At 47.6% G+C, this 25,530-nt stretch overlaps 1 protein-coding gene across 6 annotated transcripts in view; it reads right to left on the bottom strand.

Moving 5' to 3' along the window:
* The window catches only part of MON2 (MON2 homolog, regulator of endosome-to-Golgi trafficking), a 331,402-nt gene that overhangs the window by 60,951 nt on the left and 244,921 nt on the right, over positions 1-25,530 (bottom strand). For all 6 annotated transcript variants that reach the window (XM_070755596.1, XM_070755593.1, XM_070755594.1 and 3 more), the window contains 3 exons: positions 23,817-24,110; positions 15,818-16,016; positions 3,943-4,571 (listed from right to left, as the gene is read on the bottom strand). In XM_070755596.1, the coding sequence (XP_070611697.1) occupies positions 3,943-4,571; positions 15,818-16,016; positions 23,817-24,110 (1,122 nt within the window). The remainder of the gene's footprint in view (positions 1-3,942; positions 4,572-15,817; positions 16,017-23,816; positions 24,111-25,530) is intronic.

Genomic DNA, 25,530 nt, shown 5'->3' with positions numbered 1-25,530 from the left:
CTCTTTAAACCTTTCTGTTCTTCAAACCTTGTTTACTCCAATTATATTCATACAATACCTTTCATACAAAACATTTTTTAAATGTTCCATTTTTCTCTTTTTTAGAATTTCAATAATTCCAATTTACTCACGTTTGCCTTTTCTTTTAACACATTATTTTGTGCTTCTATAGTGATGGTGAACCTATGGCACGGGTGCCACAGGTGGCACACAGAGACATATCTGTTGATACGTGAGCTGTTGCCCAAGCTCAGCTCCGACGTGCATGTGTATGCTGGCCAGTTGATTTTTGGCTTGCACAGAGGCTCTAAGACGGCATTTTTGGCTTCCAGAGAGCCTCTGGGGGATGGGGAAGGGCGTTTTTACCCTGCACTGGCTTCAAGAAAGCCTTTGGAGCCTGGGAAGGGCAAAATACGAGCCTATTGGGCCCACCAGAAGTTAGGAAACAGTCCGTTTCTGAGCTCCAGGGAGTGGGGGAAGCTGTTTTCACCCTCCTCAGGCATTGAATTATGGGTGTGGGCCACTCGCGCATGTGCAATAGTGCACGCCCACGTTCTTTCGGCACCTAAGGGAAAAAAGGTTCTCCATCATTGTTCTATAGTAATGTATTCTTTCTATATATGTAAATTACTTAAATTTACTTTTTTATATTGTCAGTTATTTTTATATTTAATTACTTTTAACACCTCACAAATTTGTTGATAATTTCTCTTCTAGTTGTCAGTTTTATACATTTTTATTACATTCAAGTTATTTTTAATGTTTCTCTTGAGTTACCGTGTTTTTCAAAAAGGTTGGATATTATTTTCTTTTGATCCCTGAAAAAACGGCTAGACCTTCTTTTGGGAGGGTTCTAATTATTGACTCACCTTACGGCAGTGGCCCAAACAACAGGAGCCTGCTTCTGGCCCATGTATTCTGTGCCACTTGCACGTATTGCTCCGTTCTCCATTTTGACTTCAGATGCCTTTCGGAAAGCCCTCTGCAGCTGATAATAGAGCTCCAGATTGATCTGGAACTCTGTTATCGGGCACTGATACCTTTTGGCAGGCATCTGAAGGCAAAGCAGAGGCCAAGTCAATGCATGCGAATGATGGCAAGCAGCCGCAGAAAAAGCAGCCGCAGAAAGCGAAGTAGGTGCTGGGGCGTGCAAGGCCTGGTAAGTTGGACAGCCCCCCCCCATCCCTACCCTAGCTTGTTTTTTACCTGTGTGTCTCGTCCCATCCTCTGCACTCCAGGGTGGGTGAGTCTTAATTAGGGCTAATTTTATGGGTGGGGCTTAATATGATTTCATGCACCCCAAAACAAGATAGGGCTTCTTTTCAAGGTAGATCATCTTTTTGGAAAAACACAGAACTAAACTTTAGTACCTCCAATTTAGAGTTTTCCAAGCCAGTATTATTGTTATTTACAGCTGATTAATTGCCACATGTATACTTGAGAGACACTCACAATATTTAGAAGTTGGATGAACTCTGTCTATAAGAAGAAATTAGGGACAAAATATTGTGATCATGAGTCCAACTGCGTTCTGAATCAGGAATTAGCCAGACCTGTTCCTATTTTCTGTCTCATCATCCTGACTTGCATTTCTTTTTCTGATTGTTTTAGTGGACAAGTAAACACACCCTGAACAGAGCTACCCATAAATGTTAATTATGTCTGCAGACAGAAGTAGGAACAAATTGAAAAACTCTGGTGTCCTTGACATAGGAATGAAATCTCATAGGTTTATTCAGTATACAATTATAGATGTTTTCCAAACAATATTAAGTACATTCAGCGTAGGGCCTATAAGCTGTCATATTTACTCCTCAACCAAGTAAGTTTTCAATGTCCTTATAAAAACTTAAGGGAAGCATAGTTCCCGTGCTTAATGAATATACAGCATTTCACATATCATAATCACACACAAGCATATACATGAAAATATGCTAGACTCATTAGCAGTACAGTGGTACCCCTACTTAAGAACACCTCTACTTAAGAATTTTTCTAGATAAGAACCGGATGTTCAAGATTTTTTTGCCTCTTCTTAAGAACCATTTTCTACTTAACAACCTGAGCCTGGAAAAATTTCCCAGGAAATTTTGGCACAAAGGTCCGGCCAGTTTCCTGCCATTCCCCTTTTAATCCCGGCCATCTTGAGCGAACGAAGCATTAAACCTCTGCCAGCGCCCAGAGAAAAGAGACGCTCCCTTCGCTCTGGGCAGCCCAGAGCGAACAGAGCGTTTTCCTTTCTCTGGACGCTTGGAGAGGGAATAAACCACTTTGCTGTGGTGACTCCCTCATGCTGCCTCCCATACACCCGGTGCGAAGTTGCCTCCCGGAGCATCTGGGCGTGGAAGGCAAAAGGAGGTGCTTTTCCCTGGCCGGATCAACTCGGCTTCAGCCAAACTGAGGAGTCACCACAGTGAATAAAAGGCGCCGGCCACAAAGTGAGCAAGTGAGAGGAGAGGAGAGGGGAGCCCTTCAGCATGGAAAGGAAGAGGAAGCAGGTAGCAGCAGCCACCTTTCGGTCAAAAGAGCGGGAGGTTTCCCCCTCTCGCCTGCCTGGGTTTCTCTCTCTCTGGTTCAGTGTATGGGAGGCAGCCTCGCACCGGGTGTATGGGAGGTGCATGCTCCTCCTCGCTGCCTCAGAGTCTCTCTTTTTTTTTAAGCCTTAAACTTTTGGATTTTTTTTATTCCCCTCACCTCACCTTCTTCCTTTGGCAGTAACTGTCCTCCTCCTCTTCTTCCTCCTCCTTCTCCCACCCAAATTCCGAGCCTTTATTTCTTTGCTAATGGATCTACATGCATTATTTGCTTTTACATTGATTCCTATGGGAAAAATTGCTTCTACTAACAAACTTTTCTACTTTAGAACCTTGTCATGGAACAAATTATGTTCTTAAGTAGAGGTACCACTATATTGGAAAAATTATTCAGAACGTCTTCTTCCCTGGGGGAAAAAAAACCTGTTTCAGGACTAAAATCCTTTCCCCAAAATAAAAATCTCTGAGTATGAGAATTACCTTATCCAATAGAGGAATTGTTTTCTATCATCATTGAGGTTAACAGAATACTTGTTTAATACAGACAAGCTATGAGCACCCATTCTTACATATATAAATATATATATATTAGAAAACAAAAAGGAATTATGAAGGAATTATGTAAGCAACTGGTAACAATAATTGGTAGGATAAATACTTTTAAAAAAGAAATAATATGAATCCCACTGAAATCAGTAAGATTTCAGCAATGGCAATTTTCATTAATTAATCATTAATTTCACTGAAACTTTATTGGATGAGAATTATATTGATCATGATCTATTAATTTAATTTATATTTTACATGTACATTATATTTTAAATGCACCTGCAAATTAATTTCAAATTTGCATTTTTAAAAAAAGGTTTCTTGATTCTGAAAATATGTACCAAATATAAGGGTAAAGAACCCTAAACCTTCTCTGCTGTTGGAATCTTCTTCCCCCGGAAGTGAAGCAAAATTCCCACCATTCTAATTTTCTGAAAAGCAGTTAAAACATGGCACTTGGCCTTGCATAAAAAGCTCAGAGAAGCACACAGCTGTGGGGCTGGTTAGTCTCTGAATCAACTTTTAACTAATTTTAATCTGGCACCTCTTAATTTTTTAACTATTAAATATACTGTTTTATATTTTAACATTTTATTGTATATTGCCCAGAGTCCCTATCTGAGGGATAAATATGAAAAAATAAATACATAAATAATAAATTAAAATGTAACATTAATCTATGTTGTGACAGATCTTTTGAATAAAGAATACTGAGCAGACATTTGAAACAGTATTTCTTGCAAGATGTAGGAAAATTATTTTAAGTAATTAGTTAATTATGATAATTAATATATAAGGCCATGATGACAGCATAAAATAAATTGAGTGCTTTTCATAAAGTATTTAAAAATTGTGTTACCTTTTGTAAGACATCTAAAGCCGTAAGTACAGCTTCTTGCAAACTTGTTAGAACTGCCTCAGTATATGATGGTAAGATGAAAGGAGATGCATCAGAACTGATTGGAACAGAGACTGCACCATGCAGAATGACACCTAGTTTTTGGAGATCATCCATACTGAAACCTGTTTTAATGTGTTGATACAGGGCTGGAAATATCTGTATTAAAGCTGTAAGAAAAGGCTGGCTGGGAATAAAAGTCATTTTATCAAAAGAAAGTGGGGGCTTTGTACTTTCTGAACCAATTCTAAACCAACTGTTCCATGCAGCCCACCAAAGATCCAAGTCTTCAATTTCATCAGTTATCACAGGGGGCTCAGTTGCATTATATTTTCCAATCCTTTCTCCTATAGAATCAGTTCTCATAAATGATCTTTCAAGGCCAGTAGCAGTCACTGATCCTATCAGGACAGGCACAGGAACATTAATAGCAGGTGGTGTATCAGGTTTTTCAGTTTCTCTAGCAGGAGATACAATTTGTAAGATTTCCTGAAAGCTTTTCAAAGCAGCCAAAGAAACCTCATTGTTTTTGCTGAGTGCAGCTGACTGAATGTGATCAAGAAGAACATCCCAAGCTTCAGAAAAATCTCCTATTAGGGAAAAAGAAAGGTCAGTAAGATATGCTTCATTATTATTATGATATATATTAAAAATAGCTCACTGGTTAGAGAAAAATTGGTTTGTTATAAAGTATACAAAATAAGATACATTACTCTCCAAGGATGTGTGAGATTTCACTAGCTACTCTACCTCCATGGACACCATCACAAATCTACTGCCCAATCCACTATTAAACAATATTATGCATATTCAAGATAGGAAACCATTTCAGGAGAAGTCCTCGGTTAAAGAAGAATGTCATTAAAGCTTAATTTTCATTATTTGTATCATTTAACCACATTTGTATCCTTACACAACTATGTATGTGATATAAACTTACAGACATTTCTTGCTTAATGACTACTTTTCAACAACCATACATGCTGGTGCTGAATGAGTGGTTCTTTATTAATCCTCATGATTATGATCATGATCCAGAGGTGGTTTCCTCCTGGTTCGCACCAGTACTATAGAATCAGTAGCAAAACGCTACTGACATCCTAGAACTGGTTCTGTTGGTGCCGGTCTGTGGACACCACCAACATTTTTTTGATGTTTTTTTTTAATGGGGGAGGGGAATTTTTGATGCTTTTTTTTCTTCTGTGCCTGCACAGAAGCCGAGTTTCTGGCACTGCATGTGCGCTGCCATTTTGTTTTCAGGAAGGATTTTTTTGAAATGTTTGCAAATTTTTGGCACTATGCATGTGCACGCATACCCATGCAGCATGCAATGCGCGCACAGCCACAAGGTGCAGGAGGAAGTGAACCGGCGACGAGGTAAGTTAGAACCCACCCATCATGATCCAGGTGCTTGCTGACTAGCTTACAATACTGCATCATCTTGCAATCACATGATTGACATTTACTGTTGTGGCCCACCAGAGGCCTGGGCAGCTCTTAATTGATTCAGATAGCAAGGAGGCTGGTATGGTAATTCGCCATTGGCCTGTGCAGTTGGTACTAGAGTCTGACAATGAGGAGGCTAGAGAAGACTTGGTGCCAGAGGAGAGATTCATCCAGGGCCTTCAGAACCTCCAGATGCTGCCATGAGGGCAGAAGACAAAGACAAAGAAGAGGAGAAACGTGTCCTCAATGAGCATCTGTGCAGAGCTGCCAAAAGGCAGGAGTGATTCCTAAGGTCTACTTGGGAGTAAGGCTTCGGGTCAATTGGCCACTTTCTTATATTATTTAAATGAGGAAAAAGACTGACCAATTTGCAAGAAATAACTTTGTTCATTCCAGCAAAGGGCTTCCCGTCGCCGGTGGTGTACACTTTGGCTTCCTGCGCATGCACAAAAGCCGAATCTCATGCATGTGGCAATTTTCTTTTTGCTTCCGCGCATGTGCAGAAGCAAACAAATCGCCCGAAATTTCCATGAGCTACGCCAGGCTTTCAGGAGCATAGTGCTGGGAGGAGGACGTCCAGGTCCAGCAACAGCAGTGGCACCGAACTCCAGCCGCCCGGCCTGCTCTCCTGCACCACATACCATCTTTTTGGCACAGCTATGGTGCCCTGAGCGAGTCAGAAGCTGGTTCGGAGCCTTGTGGCTTTTGGGAACACAATGCTGGAAGCTTAGCTTGGCAGTGTGCTGCACTCCACTGAGCTTGAGCTATGCTGATAATGAATGGCTGCTGCAAGTGCTGCTCAGAGGGCGAGGAGAGCAGAGCCCCTCCATTGAGTGAGATCTTCCCTCCTCCTCACCTACTTTTGCACAGCTGACACCTCTGGCCACCCCACCTCCCTCGTTCTGAAAGATTCCCCCGGGTCCCTACCACTGTTCCCTCTAATCTGCACAGCGCGCTGTGGCACAGGGAAATTCCAAAGATGGCACAGTCTTTTCCAAGCCCGTGCAGAGGAGCTGGTGCCGTTTCTCACCGCCCAACAGTTGATCTGCCCCTCCCAAGCTTCTCTGGCTCTGTGTGGGGCTGCCATCGCGCATGCCCGCCTCCCCTGCAACCTCATAAGAAGGCAGAAGATTGGGGTGGGGGGCATGATGAAGGCCAGCCCCCTCACGCCGATCAAGGCAGACAAAGTGGAGGTGAACAGGCTGGACTCCATAGCCTTTCCTGGCTGCTTGAGGAGGAGCCCCGCTCCAAGGCAGGAGGCGGAGGAGGAGAAAGCTGCAGAAAGGGGTGAATCGGGCGGGCGGGGGGCAGCAGTGGGAGGCCAGGGGTGTGAGGGGGCCAGGCTGGAGGCGGGCGCAGGGAGGCGGACTCCCGCGCCCGAACATGGCCTCCTTCCCACCGAGCCTCCCAGCTGCAGAGAAGATGCAGAAACTTTTGCAAACTTTGGAACCTGGTGCGGCTCCTCCCGCGGCGGTGGCTGCAGCAGTGGCAGAGGCTGTGGCTTCTCTTCCTCCTCCTCCTCCTCCTCCTCCTCCTCCGGACGCCATCCTGCCATGCTTCTCGGACGAGCAGGTCTCGTGCGTGTGGGAGGCACTGCTATAGGTGTGCGACCCAGGCCAGCTAGGCCGCTTCCTAGGCTCGCTGCTGGCCAAGGATGCGTTAAGGCTGGTGGCGTCGGGCTTGGGTGAGAGCCTGGCCAAGGTGCGGGCGGTTGGCCTTCAAGTGCGGCAACTTCAGCGAGCTCTACCGGCTGGTGCAGAGCTGGCCCTTCGCGGCGGCCCACCACCCGTTCCTGCAGGACATCTACCTGCAGGCGTGCTACCGGGAGGCGGAGGTGGCGCGGGGCTGGGCGCTGTGGACAAGTACCACCTGCGTAAGAAGTTCCCACTTCCGGCCACCATCTGGGACAGCGAGGAGACCATCTACCGCTTCAAGCGCCACTCATGGGTTCGTCTACTAGCGGTTACTGTTAAAATTGGGACATTTTCTACTCCAGATTATTCGGTGGTATTTTAACTTGATAGGTTTAAGGGAAGGAAGGGGGGAGGAAGAGAGAGAGAAGGAGAGAAGGAGGGAGAGAGAGAAGAACCGTTGCACTTACCTGAACGGTCTTCTCGCTGCACTGCAAGGAGAGTCCAACATGGGTTAATCTTCAGCCTAGCTGGAAGGGACTGAGTTAAAAATTAGCATAATTTACTGGTCCAACCCCCATGCTGCCCTTCCCGGGTCAGTCTTACAATAAAACGAAGTCATAGTGATAGTAAACCAAAGAACTTTATTAATCAACTAACTTGAAAGTAACTCAAACTATGACAACCCTGAGACCCTGGGCCCAAACAGCCGGGTGGGTTTGGACTCTCCTTGCAGTGCAGCGAGAAGACCGTTCAGGTAAGTGCAACGGTTCTTCTCCACTTGCACTGCTTCGGAGAGTCCAACATGGGATATACCCAAGCTTAACTTATTAGGGGGGGAAAGGCTGGACCAGGGGCGCAGTATCGGTGCGAACTCTCTGCAGTACTCTGCGTCCAAAGGCTGCTTCAGCAGAAGCGAAAGTGTCTAATCTGTAATGTTTAACGAATGTATTAGGTGTGGCCCAAGTTGCCGCACGGCAAATATCGTCAATCGGGGCCTGTGTCGTCCATGCCGCTGAAGTGGCCGCACTCCTTGTTGAGTGTGCTGTGATGCCTCTTGGTATCGGTGTAGACCTTGATTTGTATGCCGTGATGATGCAGGAACGAATCCAGCAACTAATTGTCTTGGGCGAGACTTTACTCCCCATAGATGCTGGAAAGTATGAGACAAATAGGGCTTCCGTTTTTCTAAAGGTATTAGTCCGTCTAATATAAAGTTTGATGGCCCGTCGAACATCCAACTTGTGCCATCTTAGTTCCAGTGGATGAGACCCCTGGGCACAAAAGTCCGGTAGCACAATGTCCTGAGATCTGTGAAAAACCGTGTTCACCTTAGGTAGGAAGGCAGGATCTGGTCGGAGGACCACTCTGTTGGTGTGGAAGATGCATAAGTCCGGTCGTACTGATAAGGCTGAGAGCTCGGAGACCCTCCTTGCCGATGTGATTGCAGTGAGGAAGGCCGTCTTTAGTGATAACAGACGCAGCGGTATCTCCCTCAAGGGTTCAAAGGGAGGCTCCGTGAGGGCCTGTAACACTAGTGGCAGATCCCATGTGGGGAAACGGTGTATAGTAGGAGGTCTGATGTTTGCTGCTCCTTTAATGAAATCCCGAATCCATGGGTGCTGGGAGATTGGGGTAGCAAAGTCCATCTTAAGTATTGTGGCAATAGCTGCCGTTTGTCTGCGAAGTGTATTTGGAGCCAATCCTTTATCCAGACCGGCTTGTAGGAACTCCAGAATCTGGATCACTGATGGTGACTGAGGATCCTGATTACGACCTCTGCAGAAGGAGCAGTAAGCCTTCCAGGTAGCTTGGTAAATTCGTGTCGTGGAAGGACGGCGTGCTGCCTGTATGGTGGATATCATTTTATCCGGAACCCGTTCCTTCCTTAACCTCTCCCCCTCAAATGCCACACGGCAAGACTCCACCACTGGGGGTCTGGGTGGCAAATTGACCCCTGCATCAGTACCACCTTGTGATGTGGAATGCGCCAAGGGGGAGAAATTGAAAGGTCCATGAGGTCCGCAAACCAAGGGCGTCTGGGCCAGTGAGGAGCTACCAGGAGGATTTCTGCTTGTTCTTGTAATAGTTTGTGTATTACCCTCGGTATTAGGCAGACGGGAGGGAATGCATACAGCAGACCCCTCGGCCACGGGCAGGCTAAAGCATTGATCTGTTCTGCTCCTGGTGATGGGAACCTTGAGAAGAACCTCGGTAAGTGGCTGTTGTGGCAGGTGGCGAATAAGTCCACTTCCGGAGTCCCAAATCTGCGCACAATGTCCCGAAAAAGATCTGAGCTCAGGCTCCATTCTGTCGGGTCGATAGTGGTCCGACTGAGCCAATCTGCCTGTATGTTGGAGGTGCCGGATATGTGCTCTGCTCGTAGAGATGCGAGATGTTGCTCTGCCCACCTGAACAGGGACTGAGATTCCCTCATCAGGCGACCTGATTTCGTGCCGCCTTGATGGTTGATGTGTGCCCTGGTCGCCACATTGTCTGTAAGTATCAGTACATTTTGGCCCCTCACCAGGCCCGTGAAGTGTCGTAGAGCCAGGTGGACCGCTCTGAGTTCCAAGTAATTGATGTTGGGACATGCGAGGTCCTCTGGACTCCATAATCCTTGGGCCATCCCTACCTCGGAGTGAGCTCCCCAACCTGAGAGACTCGCGTCCGTAGTTATCGTCACCTCTTGTTGTAGTAGAAAAGGCGACCCCTGATGTAGGGCTGACGACTTCCACCATGGGAGCGATCGGCGCACCTCTGGTGAAATTGTCACCAATCTGGAAGAGTGACTGGTCCGGTTCTGTTGAAAAGGAATGAGAAACCACTGCAGTGGTCTGGCATGTAGCCTGGCCCAGGGAACAATGTCTATGCAGGATATGAGAACTCCCAACAGTTGGGACAGAAACGCCAGTGTTACTGTACGGCTGCGTTGCAATTCTGTGATCAACGCCCTGACCTTGACCTGGCGGTCTGACGATAGGAAGACCTTGCCCTCCATGGTGTCTATGTTGGTACCTAGGTGAGGTAAGTACCTGGTCGGTATGAGATGACTCTTTTGGTAATTGATTGAGAACCCCGCCTCTGCCAAGGTCTCTATAGTCTCTGACAGGTCTCGTCGTGCCCGACTGGAGCTGCTGGACAGTATGATGATATCGTCCAGATACGCCATCAGGCGTAGAGGACATGTCCGTAGCTCTGCGGTGAGGATGTCCAATAACTTTGTAAAAGTCCTGGGAGCTGACGATAGGCCAAAGGGCATGGCCTTGTATTGAAAATGGTGGTTTTCGAAACAAAACCGGAGGTATTTCCTGGAATCTGGATGCACTGGGACATGGAGGTATGCCTCTTTGAGGTCTATTGACGTCAGCCAGTCCTGTTGACGTATTGCAGCTAGTATAGTCCTTAGAGAGTGCATTTTGAACCTGCGGTATTTTATGTATAGGTTCAACTGTTTCAGGTTGAGGATGAGGCGGCAACCCCCTGAGGCCTTGGGTACTATAAACACTATGGAATAGTACCCCTGCTTCTCCTGGTGTGGTGGAACCTTCTCGATGGCCCTGATTTGAAATAGATGATGAATTTCTTGGTAAAGGAGGTTGCGCTTATGATTGTTGGAAAGTACCGGACACTCCAGAAATCTGTTTGGAGGATTCAGGGCAAACTCCAGGGTGAGTCCCTGAGTTATAGTATTTATGGCCCAAGTGTCGGTGGACATAGATGCCCAGGAGGCGGTGAAGTGCTGTAGCCGCCCTCCTATGGGAACTGTCGTGGTAAAGTCATTTGTTCCTTCTAAAGCCTCCCCTGTTGGAACCTCTATAGGCCTTCCTTGATTGTTGGAACTGCCTGTTCCTATCTCCAAAGCTACCCCTGTCCCCTCTGTAGGACAGTTGGGAGTAGGACCCCTGGGTATATGATCTTCCAGCCTGGGGTGCAGAGGAGGAAGATTCGGCCCGAAAGGGCTGGCGCCTAAAATATGGAGCAGTGCGTCTTTCCTGCCTTCTGTAAGATCTAGGCATGACTTTCTTCTTGTCCTTGTCCTCCACAAGGACCTTGTCAAGAGATTCCCCAAACAATCTTGACCCATCAAATGGGGCCGAGGCTAGACGCCCTTTGGACTTGGCGTCAGCTTGCCAAGTCCGGAGCCAGAGTAAGCGTCGGGATGATTGGTTTGCTGCTAGGGCTCGTGAGGAGAAACGAGATGCAGACAGAGTGGCATCCGCCGAAAATTCCGCCGCAGCTAGCAACTTGTTAAGGTCCTGCCTTAAGCGACCCTCTTCGGGTCCCAGCTTCGAGAGCATTTCCTGGAGCCAAAGGATCGAAGCTCTGTTAAAAAATGAGGCTGCCGAAGCTGCTTTGAGGGCCCATGCCGACATCTGGTGAGCTTTTTTATTTATTCCCTCTGCCCTCCGGTCTTCCGGTTTTAGGCCATCTGCCACATCGGAAGGGACTAATGCATTAGATACTAGGGCTGCAATTGGAGCATCTACTGATGGAAATTCAAGTAACTTTTCCAATTCTGGCTCAAATGCGTAAAACTTACGCTCAGAAGCTGTTGGGCCTAGAGCAGCTGCTGGATATTGCCAAGGCCTCTGTACATTGTCCAAAAAAAGTTTAGGGGCTGGTATAAGGTCAGCATCCCTTTGGAGCTCCGTGAGCACCCTCGAGGCCGGAGGAGGGGCTGATGTTGGATCTGTGGGCTTTTCAGGGGTGCCCAAAGCCACAGTTATCTTTGCCTTATTGAGCAGTACGCGAAAGATAGCGGGCCTAAAGAGGCCTGTATACACTGGCGGTTCCGGGGGTGCCCCTTCATCCTCAGACAGGCCATCATCTGGCTCTGATCCCTGTCCTCTGAACGCAGGGTCTTCAAGGAATGAATCATGCGCAGGTGACGAGGGGGCTGGAGCTGCCCAGATATTCCTTTGGGAAGGAGGAGGAAGAGGGTGTGGAGAGGCAGGGGGTGCACTTGCCGTGTATTGTTGTACCCCAGCTGCTATGCCATGCGAATATGCTGAAGCGATCATATCCTGCAAGGCTGGTGGTAGGCGTTGCCAGGTATCTGGAGATGATCTGAGCCCCGCAGCTGTTGGGGTAAATGTGGCAGTAGGCAATGGTTGAGGTGCCAAGTGCCATGCAGGAGAAACAGAGGGTGGCCTGGCAACCTCAGGTCTCATGGGTTCTGCCACCTGGGATGGGCCCCCGAACCTATCTGGAGACCAGTCCTTGTCTGTGGCCAAACCACTTCCTTCTGGGAGTCTTGGGGGGGTCCCAGTTATCATGCCCCCACTCTGACCTGGCACTGATGAGACAGCGGCAGTGCATTGCTTCTGAGCCTCTAGTTGCTCCTCCAATGCCTTAATTCGACGCTCGGCCTCTCTTAATCCAGATGATGATTGAGAGGTTTTTGACTTTGCCTTTGAGGAGTGAGTCTTCTCCTTGGCTTTTGCGGCTGAGGGCTCTGCTGTCCCCTGCTGTGGAAGATCAGCCATTGGGGAATTAATTCCAAGCCTCCGCAACGTAAGAATAGAGAAAAGAACTTTTTCTTTTGTTATAACAAGTATTACCGAGCGAAAAATGGCCACCGCTGTTCTTTTCCTGTGTAACAGGAAGTCCGGTGTCTTCCTGCCTCTCTAGGCATTAAGCCGGAAGTCGGCTGCTCCAAAATGGCGGCCTCCTGTGTGCCGCGCCATCTTCCAATGGCCGTTCCCTTATGTAGCCGTCTCAGGCGGCAAAAGGGAATCGTCGGATTAGTTCCGATCCCGGGGGGAGTTTTTGGGCGGGAAATTCAAATTCCTGCTCGCCCTGGCCCAACTTGGTAGAAAAAAACACCTTGCCCTGAGGTATGGCCGCGCAGGCCGGGGACCTCTGCCGATGGCGGTCTGTGGCGGGAGATTTGAATCTCCTCCTGCTGTGTCCAAAAAAACCGCTCCAAAGGACGGTATGGCCGCGCAGGCCAGGGACCTCCATCATCGGTAACACCTAGTCTTGGGAGCTGTACCCACGCAGGGAAGAGGCTCCGACTTGGGGAAGACGATTTAGGGGCAATACTCCACAGAGCAGGGGCCCAATCACAACGAGGTGAGCTGCTCCATGATTCTGGAATAGAAACAGAAAGGAGAAAAATCATTAAGCACATTTAGCATATTTATTAATCAAACAGTTAAATTCAGATAAATATACAATTAAAAACAATTAAAAAACAATTAAAACTACCCCTAGACTCTAAGAGTCCTAGGAGGAAAAACTCATATGTCCCTACACTATGACTGAGTTTTTTAGACTGACCCGGGAAGGGCAGCATGGGGGTTGGACCAGTAAATTTTGCTAATTTTTAACTCAGTCCCTTCCAGCTAGGCTGAAGATTAACCCATGTTGGACTCTCCGAAGCAGTGCAAGTGGAGAAAGAAAGGAGGAAGGGAGGGGAGGGAGAGAGAGAGAAAGAAAGCAAGAGAGAGAGAGAAAGGAGAGGAAGGAAAAGAGAGAGAAAAATGAGAGAGAAAAAGGGGGGGAAAGAGAAATGAGAAAATGATTGAGGCAGAGAATGAGAGGAAAGAGAGAGAAACAAAAGAGAGAGAAGTGACTCTTGATTTAAAGCATATGGTAAAAAGCACCCAAATAATAACAGAGGAAAAAACCCCCAGCCCTCATCTGTTTTTGGAAATGGTTCAAGAGTTCACACACACACACACAAGGGGGAGAAGAGACAGGGATGGAAAAAGAGAGGAGACGTGAGAGGGGGAAGGAATGAGAGAAAAAAGAAGGAAGAGGGAGAAATGAGAAACAAATGAGAGAGAAAAGGGGGAGAGACAGGAGAGGTACCCAGAAATGGTAGAAATTTGAGGAGGGATGATTATTAAATATGGATTGACTGTGGAATATTGGTAAAATATATATTTAGGTGTTCTTTAATATTAGCATGCATTAATTAATAAAATTGGATTACAATTTTAGAACTATATAGAATTACATAGGTAAAATTAATGGAAGATACATAAGGTAAATAAGGGGTTTATGATATGTACTGTATGGTTTTATGAGTTTGCATTATGAATTTAAAATATACTTGGAAATATAGAAGATTGATGAAAGTTAATAATAGTAAATGCTAAGTGCCTGAAAATTAATTGAGCTTGGAAATATTGAATGAAATTATAGAAAAGTATAATTTATGGAAATATATTAATTGATGCATTGGTGTTCAGATAGATTTTCATAGTATTACTAGATTACTACAATACTATGATAAAATATTTAAGAAATGAAGATTTTAAAGCATGGATTTATTAATAGTTGTGTTTTTGGTTTTGCTGGTTGTTTAGTTTTAATATTCTGAAAGGATCCCCCTACTACTAACTCCGTGTCGGGAAGTTTCACCAGTGCAACAATAGGCGAGGAGGAGGGAAGATCTCGCTCAACGGAGGGGCTCTGCTCCCCCTGCCCTCTGAGCAGCACTAGTAGCAGCCATTCACTGTCAATGTAGCCTAGGCAAGCTCTGTGGCGAGCAGCGCACCACCAAGCCAAAACTCCAGCGCTGTGCTCCTGAAAGCCATGAGGCTCCAAACCAGCTGCTGATTCGCTCGCAGTGGCATCGCCACATCAAAAGGATAGCATGTGGCGCGAGAGAGCATGCCAGGCGACTGGAGCTTAGCAATGTCTCTGTTGCTGGATCTGGACCTCCCAAAAATCTCATAGTTGCGTGCATCAAGCGAGATTTTGCTTCCTGCGGATGTGCAGGAAGTAAATTTTGTGCAGGGTGCATGCGCCCAACCGCTGGTCAGCTGGAGCTGCATGCTCAGCATCATTTCCACTACCAGAACGGCGTCCCCCTCCCATCCGGCCAGGAGCCCCTCACTGATTTATTCCCGTTGCGTCTTTTGACTCCTGTTTGGAAGGTGTCCAGTTTCCTGCATATTGCTCCTGGGCATTCTGCCATCAATAATAAGATAGTGTGTTGTTATCAGACAACCTCTTTGTTGGACTTTTGACTCTTCTTGCTTGGACTATTGCCAGCTGTTAAGAAGGTTAATTATTAGCTGTTGCTCCAGAAAGACTACTTTGTTATTTCATTGACTTTACAAACAACTGCCAAGACAGATAAATAGTAGTTTGTGAATATTAAAACAAGGTTTGTTTGGAAGCTGTTTGAGCTGTGTTCTTTGGTCCGGTAGCTGGGTCAAAACATTGACTACTTTTATTGCTGTCTTCCTACAAGCAATGTTAATGGGGAAACTGGCAAGAGGTCACAAATGATAATCACATGACACTGCACTTAATGCAATGGGATTGTTTGACAGGAGCCAGAACTTTCTTCATTAAGTGGTTGATTACATGAAATTGCAATTACATCACTTAGCATCAGACATTTAGTCCTAATTACCTTTGTTAAGTGAAGACTACCTGTACATAAATGATGAAAATTTAAAGGAATCATATGAACTAATTCAAAAACAGTGGATTCTGCTTTGTATTTGAAATTGCATTTGAAGTTGCACTTAAAATTCATTAAATTCCAATCTAATTAACAAAGAGGAAACAGACGTTTCTTGTCATAAAAGGAAAAAAATGCTTTTCAATTAATGCAGAATCAGCAAGAAAATCTTATGACATAATGAAGTATATAAATTAACCAAATTTGCATTAAAAATAAGAATTATAAATATAATCAAGATGGAAAATTAAATTTCTTATTCGTGCAAAATACATCTGCAGAACTAAAAAGTCTATATAAAAACCCTGTCTTAAATAAGATTCCACTGTACCTAAGGACTGCAACAAATAGCGCCTTGTGTTGAATATTCTAGCTATTCCAGCCAATGTTAGTACCCATGTCTCAGCCCACTGTTTCTCTGCTGTATCTCGCGAATGGTGAATGAGAATGTTACCACCACCAGATTCAATCTTCTCTTTATCAGCAGTTGTAGAAGATTCCCGCACTCTATCCAGCAAATGAAAGAGAACCTATAAAACATTTAAGATCTTTAAACTAATATCTAATTAATAAATAAACACATTGGCAAATATCTTTTCTTTGCTGAAGAATTTGTAACTGGTATTTTATTTCATTTTATTTCAAATCAGTTTAGACTCCTGGCAAGTACTTGGACTAGTCCCTTCAATTTTCTTGGCAAGATTTGGAGAAGTGATTTTTCATTTTTCTTCCTAGGGTTGAGAAAGAGGGACTGGCCCATGAACATCCAGTTAGCTTCATGCCTAAGACACACTCATGGTCTCATGGTTTCTAGCCTGATGTATTAACCACTATACTAAACTGATTCTCATTTCAATTTTACTAGAATATAATTGTTACAACAGAGATAGCTTCTTTAAGTGTTTTTCCTTTGAAATGAGTAGAATTTTAAAAATTAATTATAATTTTTGCTTATACTGTACTGTAATAAAGAATTAAAATCATATTAGGCCACTTTCTAATTTCACTGAAGTCTAAAAACATGTTCAAGTGAGAATATTGATTCTATTCACTCGGGATTCAAAATGCAAAATTAATTTAGATAAAAAAGAAAAAAAGAAAAAAGTGAAGAAGACATTGTATAAAAGAACATTATCTGAATGAGAGGACATAAATCAGTGATTTTGTCATTTCTCTAGCTTAGTCACATGGTTTGCTTAGTTGCTTTGTTTTTCAACAAGTTTTGCTGAAATCAAATGCAGTCACTAAATGATGTATGTTGTTGGTTTCTATAAGCAGTATTTAATTGCAATCTAATACAGTATGACAATGCGCAAGAAGCAGTCCACATAGTTTTCTTTGACTTTTTCAAGCAAAAACTTCAATTTTCAACTAAGTACAGTAATACCTCATGATACGAACTAAATTGGTGCAAGGAGGAGGTTCGTAAGACGAAAGGTTCGTAAGACGAAACATTGTTTCCCATAGGAAACAATGTAAAGTCTATTAATCCGTGCAACAACAAACCCCCCCCCCCCCGCAAAAAGCGCTGTCGCCCGGCTGTCACCTTTTAAAACAGCCGGGGGGGGGGGGCAGCAGCTGCCACAGCCGCCGGCTTCCCCGCCGCTCGCCCACCCAGGATGCTGACCTGCTGCCTCGCGGGGAAGCCGGGCAAGAGCGATCTTCTGCCAGCCATGGGCGAGCGGCGGGGAGTCGCCCATGGCCGGCAGAAGATCACTCTTGCCCGGCTTCACCGCGAGGCATCAGGTCAGCAAGAGCGATCTTCTGCCGGCCATTGGCGACTCCCTGCCGCTCGCCCATGGCCGGCAGAAAATCGCTCTTGCCCGGCTTCCCCGCGAGGCTTCCCCCCCCCACCGCCGCCACCCGCGAGCGCTCTGCCAGGCGGCCAAGAAGCATTCAGGGCGAAGTGACGTGGAGGAATGGGGAGCTGAAACCGGGTGGTTCAGCTTTCCATCCCTTCACGTCACTTCGCCGCTAAATCGTGTGGCAGCAAACATGCTTTGGGGTTTTGGCTGGGGTACAGAAGTAGGACCTTCCTAACTCACTCCCCCCCAGCCAAAACCGCAAAGCCTGTTTGCTGCCACACGATTTAGCCAGGACAGGAGCGAAGTGACGTGGAGGAATGGGGAGCTGAAACCGGGCGGTTTCAGCTTTCCATCCCTTCACGTCACTTCGCCGCTAAATCGTGTGGCAGCAAACATGCTTTGGGGTTTTGGCTGGGGGGGAGGGAGTTAGGAAGGTCCTACTTCTCCCCCCAGCCAAAACCCCAAAGCCTGTTTACTGCCACACGATTTAGCCAGGACAGGAGCAAAGTTTGGGTTTGGCATTTGGCTTCGGGAGATGGCTGAGAAGCCGCGCGGCTCTTTTAAAAGGTCACAGCCGGGCTGGGGGGCTTCCCAGCAACCCCCCCAGCCCGGCTGTGACCTTTTAAAACGGCCGCGCGGCTTCCCAGCCATCTCCCGAAGCCAAACGCCAAACCCAAACTTCCGCGTTTGGCGTTTGGAGGCTGCTGGAAAGCCCCCCAGCCCGGCTGTCACCTTTTAAAACAGCCGCGCGGCTTTCCAGCAGCCTTCAAACGCATTGCTCTCCGGACCCCGCCCGCTCAGCCCGGCTGCTGGATTCAAAGTGCTGGGGTGGGGGGGCTGTCGGGACAAGGAGCGAGGGGGCTGCGAAGGGGTGCGCGCGGCAGAGCTCCGGCGGAGGAGCCGCGCACAAAGGCCGAGGCGAGGCTGAGCAGGAGGCGAAGCCAACCAGCGAGGCGGTGGGCTGGGAGCCGCAGGCGAAAGGAGCTCGGGCATTGTTCTCCGGACCCCGCCCACAGCCTGGAGAAGGAAAGGGCCGCCGCGGGGCTGAGCGGGCGGGGTCCGGAGAACAATGCCTGGCGCCGCGCTCCGATGCCCGAGCTCCTTTCGCCTGCGGCTCCCAGCCCACCGCCTCGCTGGTTGGCTTCTCCTCCTGCTCAGCCTCGCCTCGGCCTTTGTGCGCGGCTTGTCCCGACAGCCCCCCCACCCCAGCACTTTGAATCCAGCAGCTTCTGCTGGATACGGGCGGTGGGTGGGACGAGTGGAGCGTATCCAGCAGAAGTGGCGGGATTCAAAGTGCTGGGGTGGGGGGGGTGTCCCGACAGCCCCCCCACCCCAGCACTTTGAATCCAGCAGCTTCTTCTGGATACGGGCGGTGGGTGGGACGAGCGGCGCGTATCCAGCAGAAGCGGCGGGATTCAAAGTGCTGGGGTGGGGGGTGTCCCGACAGCCCCCCCACCCCAGCACTTTGAATCCAGCAGCTTCTGCTGGATACGGGCGGTGGGTGGGACGAGCGGCACGGAAGCCAGGGGCTGTGACAGCTCGCCCCGCCCACCGCCCGTATCCAGCAGAAGCGGCGGGATTCAAAGTGCTGGGGTGGGGGTGTCCCGACAGCCCCCCCACCCCAGCACTTTGAATCCAGCAGCTTCTGCTGGATACGGGCGGTGGGTGGGACGAGCGGCGCGGAAGCCAGGGGCTGTGACAGCTCGCCCCGCCCATTGCCCGTATCCAGCAGAAGCGGCGGGATTCAAAGTGCTGGGGTGGGGGGTGTCCCAGACCTGCTGCCTTTTCCCGCGCTCACCGCCGGCCCGATCCTACGCCTCCTGCTCCCCCCCCAGCCAAAAATACAAAGGGGTCTCCAGCGGCAGACCCGTCTTTGTGTTTTTCACTGGGAGGGGGGAGCAGGAGGACCTTCCTGACTCCCTCCCCCAGCGCTGGACCTCCTGCCCTCCCTCCCAGCCAAAAACCCAAAGCGGCCTCCCGAACGTTTTCCATCTTACGAACCTGCCGCCGCGAAGCCCCGCCGCCCGGCTGTCACCTTTAAAACAGCCGGGGGGCTTCCCAGCAGCTTCCCGAAGCCGAACGCCAAACCCGAACTTCCGGCTTTGGCTTCCGGGAGGCTGCTGGGAAGCCCCCCGGCTGTTTTAAAAGGTGACAGCTGGGCTGCGGGGCTTCCCAGCAGCCTCCCGAACGTCGAACCCGGAAGTTCGGGTTTGGCATTCGTAAGACGAAAAAAGTTCGTAAGAAGAGGCAAAAATTTTCTGAACCCCGGGTTCGTATCTCGGGTTGTTCGTAAGACGAGGGGTTCGTATCTTGAGGTACCACTGTAGTTGCCTTTTCAACAGTATGACACAACCTTCTAATTCTATAAACTATATTTGATCTTTTTACTAGATAGAAATAACTAATCTCACTTTTTAGCAAATTATACCTATATCTATTTTTCATATATGTAAGAGAAACTTTCTGAAGTGTCAGAGTACTCCTCTCAGAATTTAGTTTCCAACTTAAGTGGTAAGCAAAAGAGAACATAATAAATACAGCGGGGAAAAAAGTGAAGTCATACACTCAGGATCTTTACTTATATGTAATATACAGTGCATTCAGAAAGTACAGTGATGCCTTGTCTTACGAACCCCTCGTCATACGAACTTTTCGAGATACGAACCCCGGGGGTTAAGATTTCTTTGCCTCATCTTAAAAACACTTTCCATCTTACGAACATGAGCCGAGGTCTCTGGGCTCTCTTACTGCGTGTGCGCTCATTTAGTGATGCAGGGATTCCCCTGCCTTGCCACTACCCCGATGGGATTTCTCATTTGTTTCCTGCCCCTGCCGAGATTCCCCGCCTCCCGACTGCCAGCTGAAGCGTCTGGGATTTTCCCTTGGCTTTCCAGCGGCTGGCCAAGATGCCCCCCTTCCTCCTCCTTCTGGATGGCAGAAGGCGAAGAGCTGGGGGGCGGGGTGTCAGGCCGGCCCTCCTCCCCCCCCAACCGAATACACAAAGGCGGTCCGCCTCCCATTGCTCCACGCTGCTTCGCCCTGCCTGTCATCCTGGCTCAAGTGGGCAGCGGCGGACCTCTGTTGTGTTTTCGGGATGGTGGTGGACCTCCGTTGTGTTTTCGGGTGGGGTGGCAGACCTCCGTTGTATTTTCGGCTGGGGGGGCAGGAGGACCTTCCTGACTCCCTCCCCCAGCGCTTTGCCCAGGATGACAGGCAGGGCGAAGTGGCATGGAGCAACGATTAGATTAGATTAGATTTATTGGATTTATATGCTGCCCCTCTCCACAAACTCGGGGCGGCTCACAACAATAATAAAAAACAGTACATAATAACAAATCCAATGCCCACCAATCTAATTACAATTTAAAATTAATAAATTCATTAAAAAGTCCCAATATATATAAAAAACAGGCACACAGTCAATCAAACAAATGGCAAAACAACATGGGCAAGGGGGAGATGTTTTAGTTCCCCCATGCCTGACGGCAGAGGTGGGTCTTAAGGAGTTTACGAAAGGCAGGGAGGGTGGGGACAATCCTAATCTCAGGGGGGAGCTGGTTCCAGAGGGTCGGGCCCCCCACAGAGAAGGCTCTTCCCCTGGGTCCCGCCAGACGGCATTGTTTAGTCGACGGGACCTGAAGAAGGCCGACTCTGTGGGACCTAACTGGTCGCTGGGATTCGTGCGGCAGGAGGCGGTCCCGAAGATATTCTGGTCCGGTGCCATGAAGGGCTTTATACGTCATAACCAACACTTTGAATTGTGACCGGAAACTGATCGGCAACCAATGCAGACTGCGGAGTGTTGGAGTAATATGGGCATACTTAGAGAAGCCCATAATTGCTCTCGCAGCTGCATTCTGCACGATCTGAAGTTTCCGAACACTTTTCAAAGGTAGCCCCATGTAGAGAGCGTTACAGCAGTCGAGCCTCGAGGTGATGAGGGCATGAGTGACTGGGAGACTGGGAGGCTCAGGGGTGGCGGCGCAGCGCGAATCTGGCAAGAGCTTCCCCAACCTTTCCCCAACCGCTGCCGGTCTCCCACAAGACAATCCTAGAACCTCAGTGGGGCTTCCCAGACACAAAAAATCGGAGAAGACATACGTACAAACGGCCCGTGCGTTTCCCTCCCTTCCAGCCATTGCAGCCGGACAGTAACTGTCCACCCAATCCACCCATGAGGCTCCTTCCGGGCAGCCTGCGATGTCTCCCCCCCTCCTCCACCCACCGCCGAAGGATCCGAATGCCGGTGGTAATGAGGCAAAAGGGGTGAGTTTTCGGCTTTCACACATTATTGGCTTTTCCATTGATTCCTATGGGAAGCATTGTTTCGTCTTACAAACTTTTCACCTTACGAACCTCGTCCTGGAACCAATTAAGTTCGTAAGACAAGGTATCACTGTAATTCAGACTTCCTTCATTTTTGTCAATTTTGGCATACAGTCTGATTCTACAGTTGTTGAAATTCATTTTCTTCTCATAAATCTGCACTCAGTACCCCATAATGACAAAGTGAAAGGACAGTTTTAAAAATGTCTGTACATTTATTAAAAAGAAAAAAAATGAAAAAACACATAATCATAAGTGTTCAGTTCTTTTACTCAGTACTTTGCTGAAGCATCTTTGGAAGCAGTTAGAGCCTCGAGTCTTCTTGGGTATGATGTGACAAGCTTTGCACACCTGGATTGGGGGATTTTCTGTCATTCTTCCTTGCAAATCCTCTCCAGTTTAATCTGGTTGAATGGCAATCATCGGTGGGCAACCCAGTTCAGTTCTCTCCAGAGATATTCAATATAGTTCAAATCAGAGCTCTTCCTGGGTCACTCTAGAACATTTACAGGTTGTCCCTAAATTACTCCTGTGTTATCTTGACTGTGTGCTTAGGATCGTTGTCATATTGGCAAGTGAACCTTTGGCCCAGTCTGAGGTCCTGAGTGCTATCAAATAGGTTTTCATTGAGCATATCCCTGTACTTTACTCTATTCAGTTTTCCCTCAATCCTGGTCAGTATCCCAGTCCCTGCTGCTGAAAAACATTCCCTGAGCATGATGCTGCCACCACCATGTTGGGATAGGATAGCCAGGTGATAAGCGATGCATGGTTTCATCCAGACATAACGCTTAGAATTGAGGCCAAATAATTCAGCCTTGGTTTCATCAGACCAGAGAATTTTGTTCCTCACAGTCTGTGAGTCCTTCATGAGCTTTTTTGCAAACTCCAAACAGGCTTTCATTTGTTTGGCACTGAAGAGAGGCTTCCGTCTATCCCAGAGCTGTGGAGGGCTGCAGTGATGGTTGTCCTTCTGGAACTCTGCCCCATCTCCACCCAAGATCTCTGGAACTCAGTCAGCATGACCATTAGGTTCTTGATCACTTCTCTTGCTAAGACCCTTCTCCTCCAATTGCTCAGTTTGACTAGACCAGTGTTTTTCAACCAGTGTGCCGTGGCACACTAGTGTGCCGCGAGACATGGTCAGGTGTGCCGCGAAGCTCAGAGAGAGAAAGAAAGAAAGAGAGAGAGAAAGAAAGAAAGAGAAAGAAAGAAAGCAAGAGAGAAAGAAAGCAAGAGAGAAAGAGAGAGAAAGAAAGCAAGAGAGAGAGAAAGAGAGGGAGGGAAGGAGAGAGAGAGAAAGATATAGAGGGAGGTAAGGAGGAAGAGAAAGAGAGCAAAAAAGAGAGGAGGGATGGAGAGAGAGAATTTTTTTGTCCAAACTTTTTTTAGCCCCCCCCCCGCCCCGCTCAATGTGCCCCAGGGTTTCGTAAATGTACAAAATGTGCCGCGGCTCAAAAAAGGTTGAAAATCACTGGACTAGACAATCATCTCTTGAAAGAGTCCTGATTGTGCCAAATGTCTTCCATTTGAGAATTATGGAGGTCATTGTATTCTTAGAAATCTTCAGTGCAGTAAAAACTTTACTGTATTGTTTACCAGATCTGTACCTGGCAATAATCCTGTCTCTGAGCTCTGCAGACAGTTCCTTTGACTTCATGGCTTTTGGTCTGCTACATTGCTACAATGCTCTGCATTGTCAGCTGTGAAGCCTTCTATAGAGAGATATGTGCCTTTCAAATCATTTGCCACAAGTCAACTCCAATCAAGGTGTAAAAACATGTTAGCAACGATCAAGAGAAATGGAAGGCACCAAAACTAAACCACAAGTTTAATAAATTTATAGACATTTCTATTTTTTTTTTCATTTTGACATTATGGAGTATTAACTGTAGATTAATGAGAAAAAATGAATTGAAACAACTATAGAAATCAGGCTGCCGCATACCAAAATTGACACAAGTGAGAGGGTCTGAATAGTTTATGAATGCATTTATATGATAAATCACTACAAAACACATGTTGCAAATACAAATGTAATTTACCAGCCTGGAAAGATTGGTGACAAAAAAAAGGTACATGTCCAAATTTACACTTTAAAATCTAATAAAAAGGATAATTTTGTCTTATATTTATATAGAAAAGAACTGGGATCAAACATGTTGTAAAAACGATATTATTACATATAAACATCAGTACCTTCCATATAACTGTATGCCATGTTGAATGCTGAAGTAAAGTTCCATGAGCACCAATTGTAGAGAATAGAGTTTGCCCGGCACTCTTTCTAACTGCAGGGCGTGGATCTACACAGAGTTCACCGAGCTTGGCATATAGGCAAAGCCAGAGGCAATCGAATGGTGGTGCTGGATGGAAAGGACGGTTCAATGATATCCCGTTTTCTTCTGCCTGCTTCTGTAACACTGATTCTTCCTTGTTTAATTCCTTTTCAATAATTTCACCTCTTTGAAAGAAATAGTCTGAAATATTCCACTAGAAAACAAAAAATACTTCTTTGTAAATGACTTCTGAACACAAAGAAGAATGGCAATCCTATATTGGAAATGTAAAAAAAAAAACCACAACACCGTGAAAATACATAAGATATAGTTTATTCATTATAAATGAATTATTTTAATGTTTAGCTATGCTTTAGCTTTGTATTATTTTTAGGTACCAGTTATGATGGATTGATTGATGCATGTAAGCATTTTAAGGAGCCACTGTTAGGTATCTTCCTTCTTAAATACCGTATATACTCTAGTATAAGCCGAGTTTTTCAGCCCCAAAAATGGGCTGAAAAACCCGACCTCGGCTTATACTCGGGTCACCACAAGAGGGCGCCGGGTGACCACAAGAGGGCGCACCGCGGGAGCCCGGCAGCTGCCCTACCCTTCCCACAGCCGCGTCACTCGGAGCCCCCTTTTACTTCCTGCTTGGAGCTCCTGTCGGCGCCTTGCAGCTACCTTCCCTTCTCCGGTCCAGCAAAGTTGCCAGCCAACTGCTCCGACGGCGTGCGAGAGAGGAACAGACGATGGGAAGTCAGGGGGGAGGGGATTCCTGCTTCATGAGTCCCCCCCCCACCTTCGCATCGTCTGTTCCTCTCTTGCACGCCGTCGGAGCAGTTGGCTGGCAACTTTGCTGGACCGGAGAAGGGAAGGTAGCTGCAAGGCGCCGACAGGAGCTCCAAGCAGGAAGTAAAAGGGGGCTCCGAGTGACGCGGCTGTGGGAAGGGTAGGGCAGCTGCCTTCCCTTCTCCGGTCCAGCAAAGTTGCCAGCCAACTGCTCCGACGGCGTGTGAGAGAGGAGCAGACGATACGAAGGTCGGGGGGGGACTCATGAAGCAGGAATCCCCTCCCCCCTGACTTCGCATCGTCTGTTCCTCTCTCCCACGCCGTCGGAGCAGTTGGCTGGCAACTTTGCTGGACTGGAGAAGGGAAGGCAGCTGCCCTACCCTTCCCACAGCCGCGTCACTCGGAGCCCCCTTTTACTTCCTGCTTGGAGCTCCTGTCGGCGCCTTGCAGCTACCTTCCCTTCTCCGGTCCAGCAAAGTTGCCAGCCAACTGCTCCGACGGCGTGCAAGAGAGGAACAGACGATGCGAAGTCAGGGGGGAGGGGATTCCTGCTTCATGAGTCCCCCCCCCCACCTTTGCATCGTCTGTTCCTCTCTCGCACGCCGTCGGAGCAGTTAGCTGGCAACTTTGCTGGACCGGAGAAGGGAAGGTAGCTGCAAGGCGCCGACAGGAGCTCCAAGAGAGAAGTAAAACGGGGCTCCGAGTGACGCAGCAAAGTTGCCAGCCAACTGCTCCGACGGCGTGCGAGAGAGGAACAGACGATGCGAAGTCAGGGGGGAGGGGATTCCTGCTTCATGAGTCCCCCCCCGACCTTCGCATCGTCTGTTCCTCTCTCACAC

This window comes from Erythrolamprus reginae, chromosome 6, assembly GCF_031021105.1.
Source record: "Erythrolamprus reginae isolate rEryReg1 chromosome 6, rEryReg1.hap1, whole genome shotgun sequence".
NCBI classification, from domain to species: Eukaryota; Metazoa; Chordata; class Lepidosauria; order Squamata; family Dipsadidae; genus Erythrolamprus; species Erythrolamprus reginae.
This window is presented reverse-complemented; position numbering and strand designations above follow the sequence as displayed.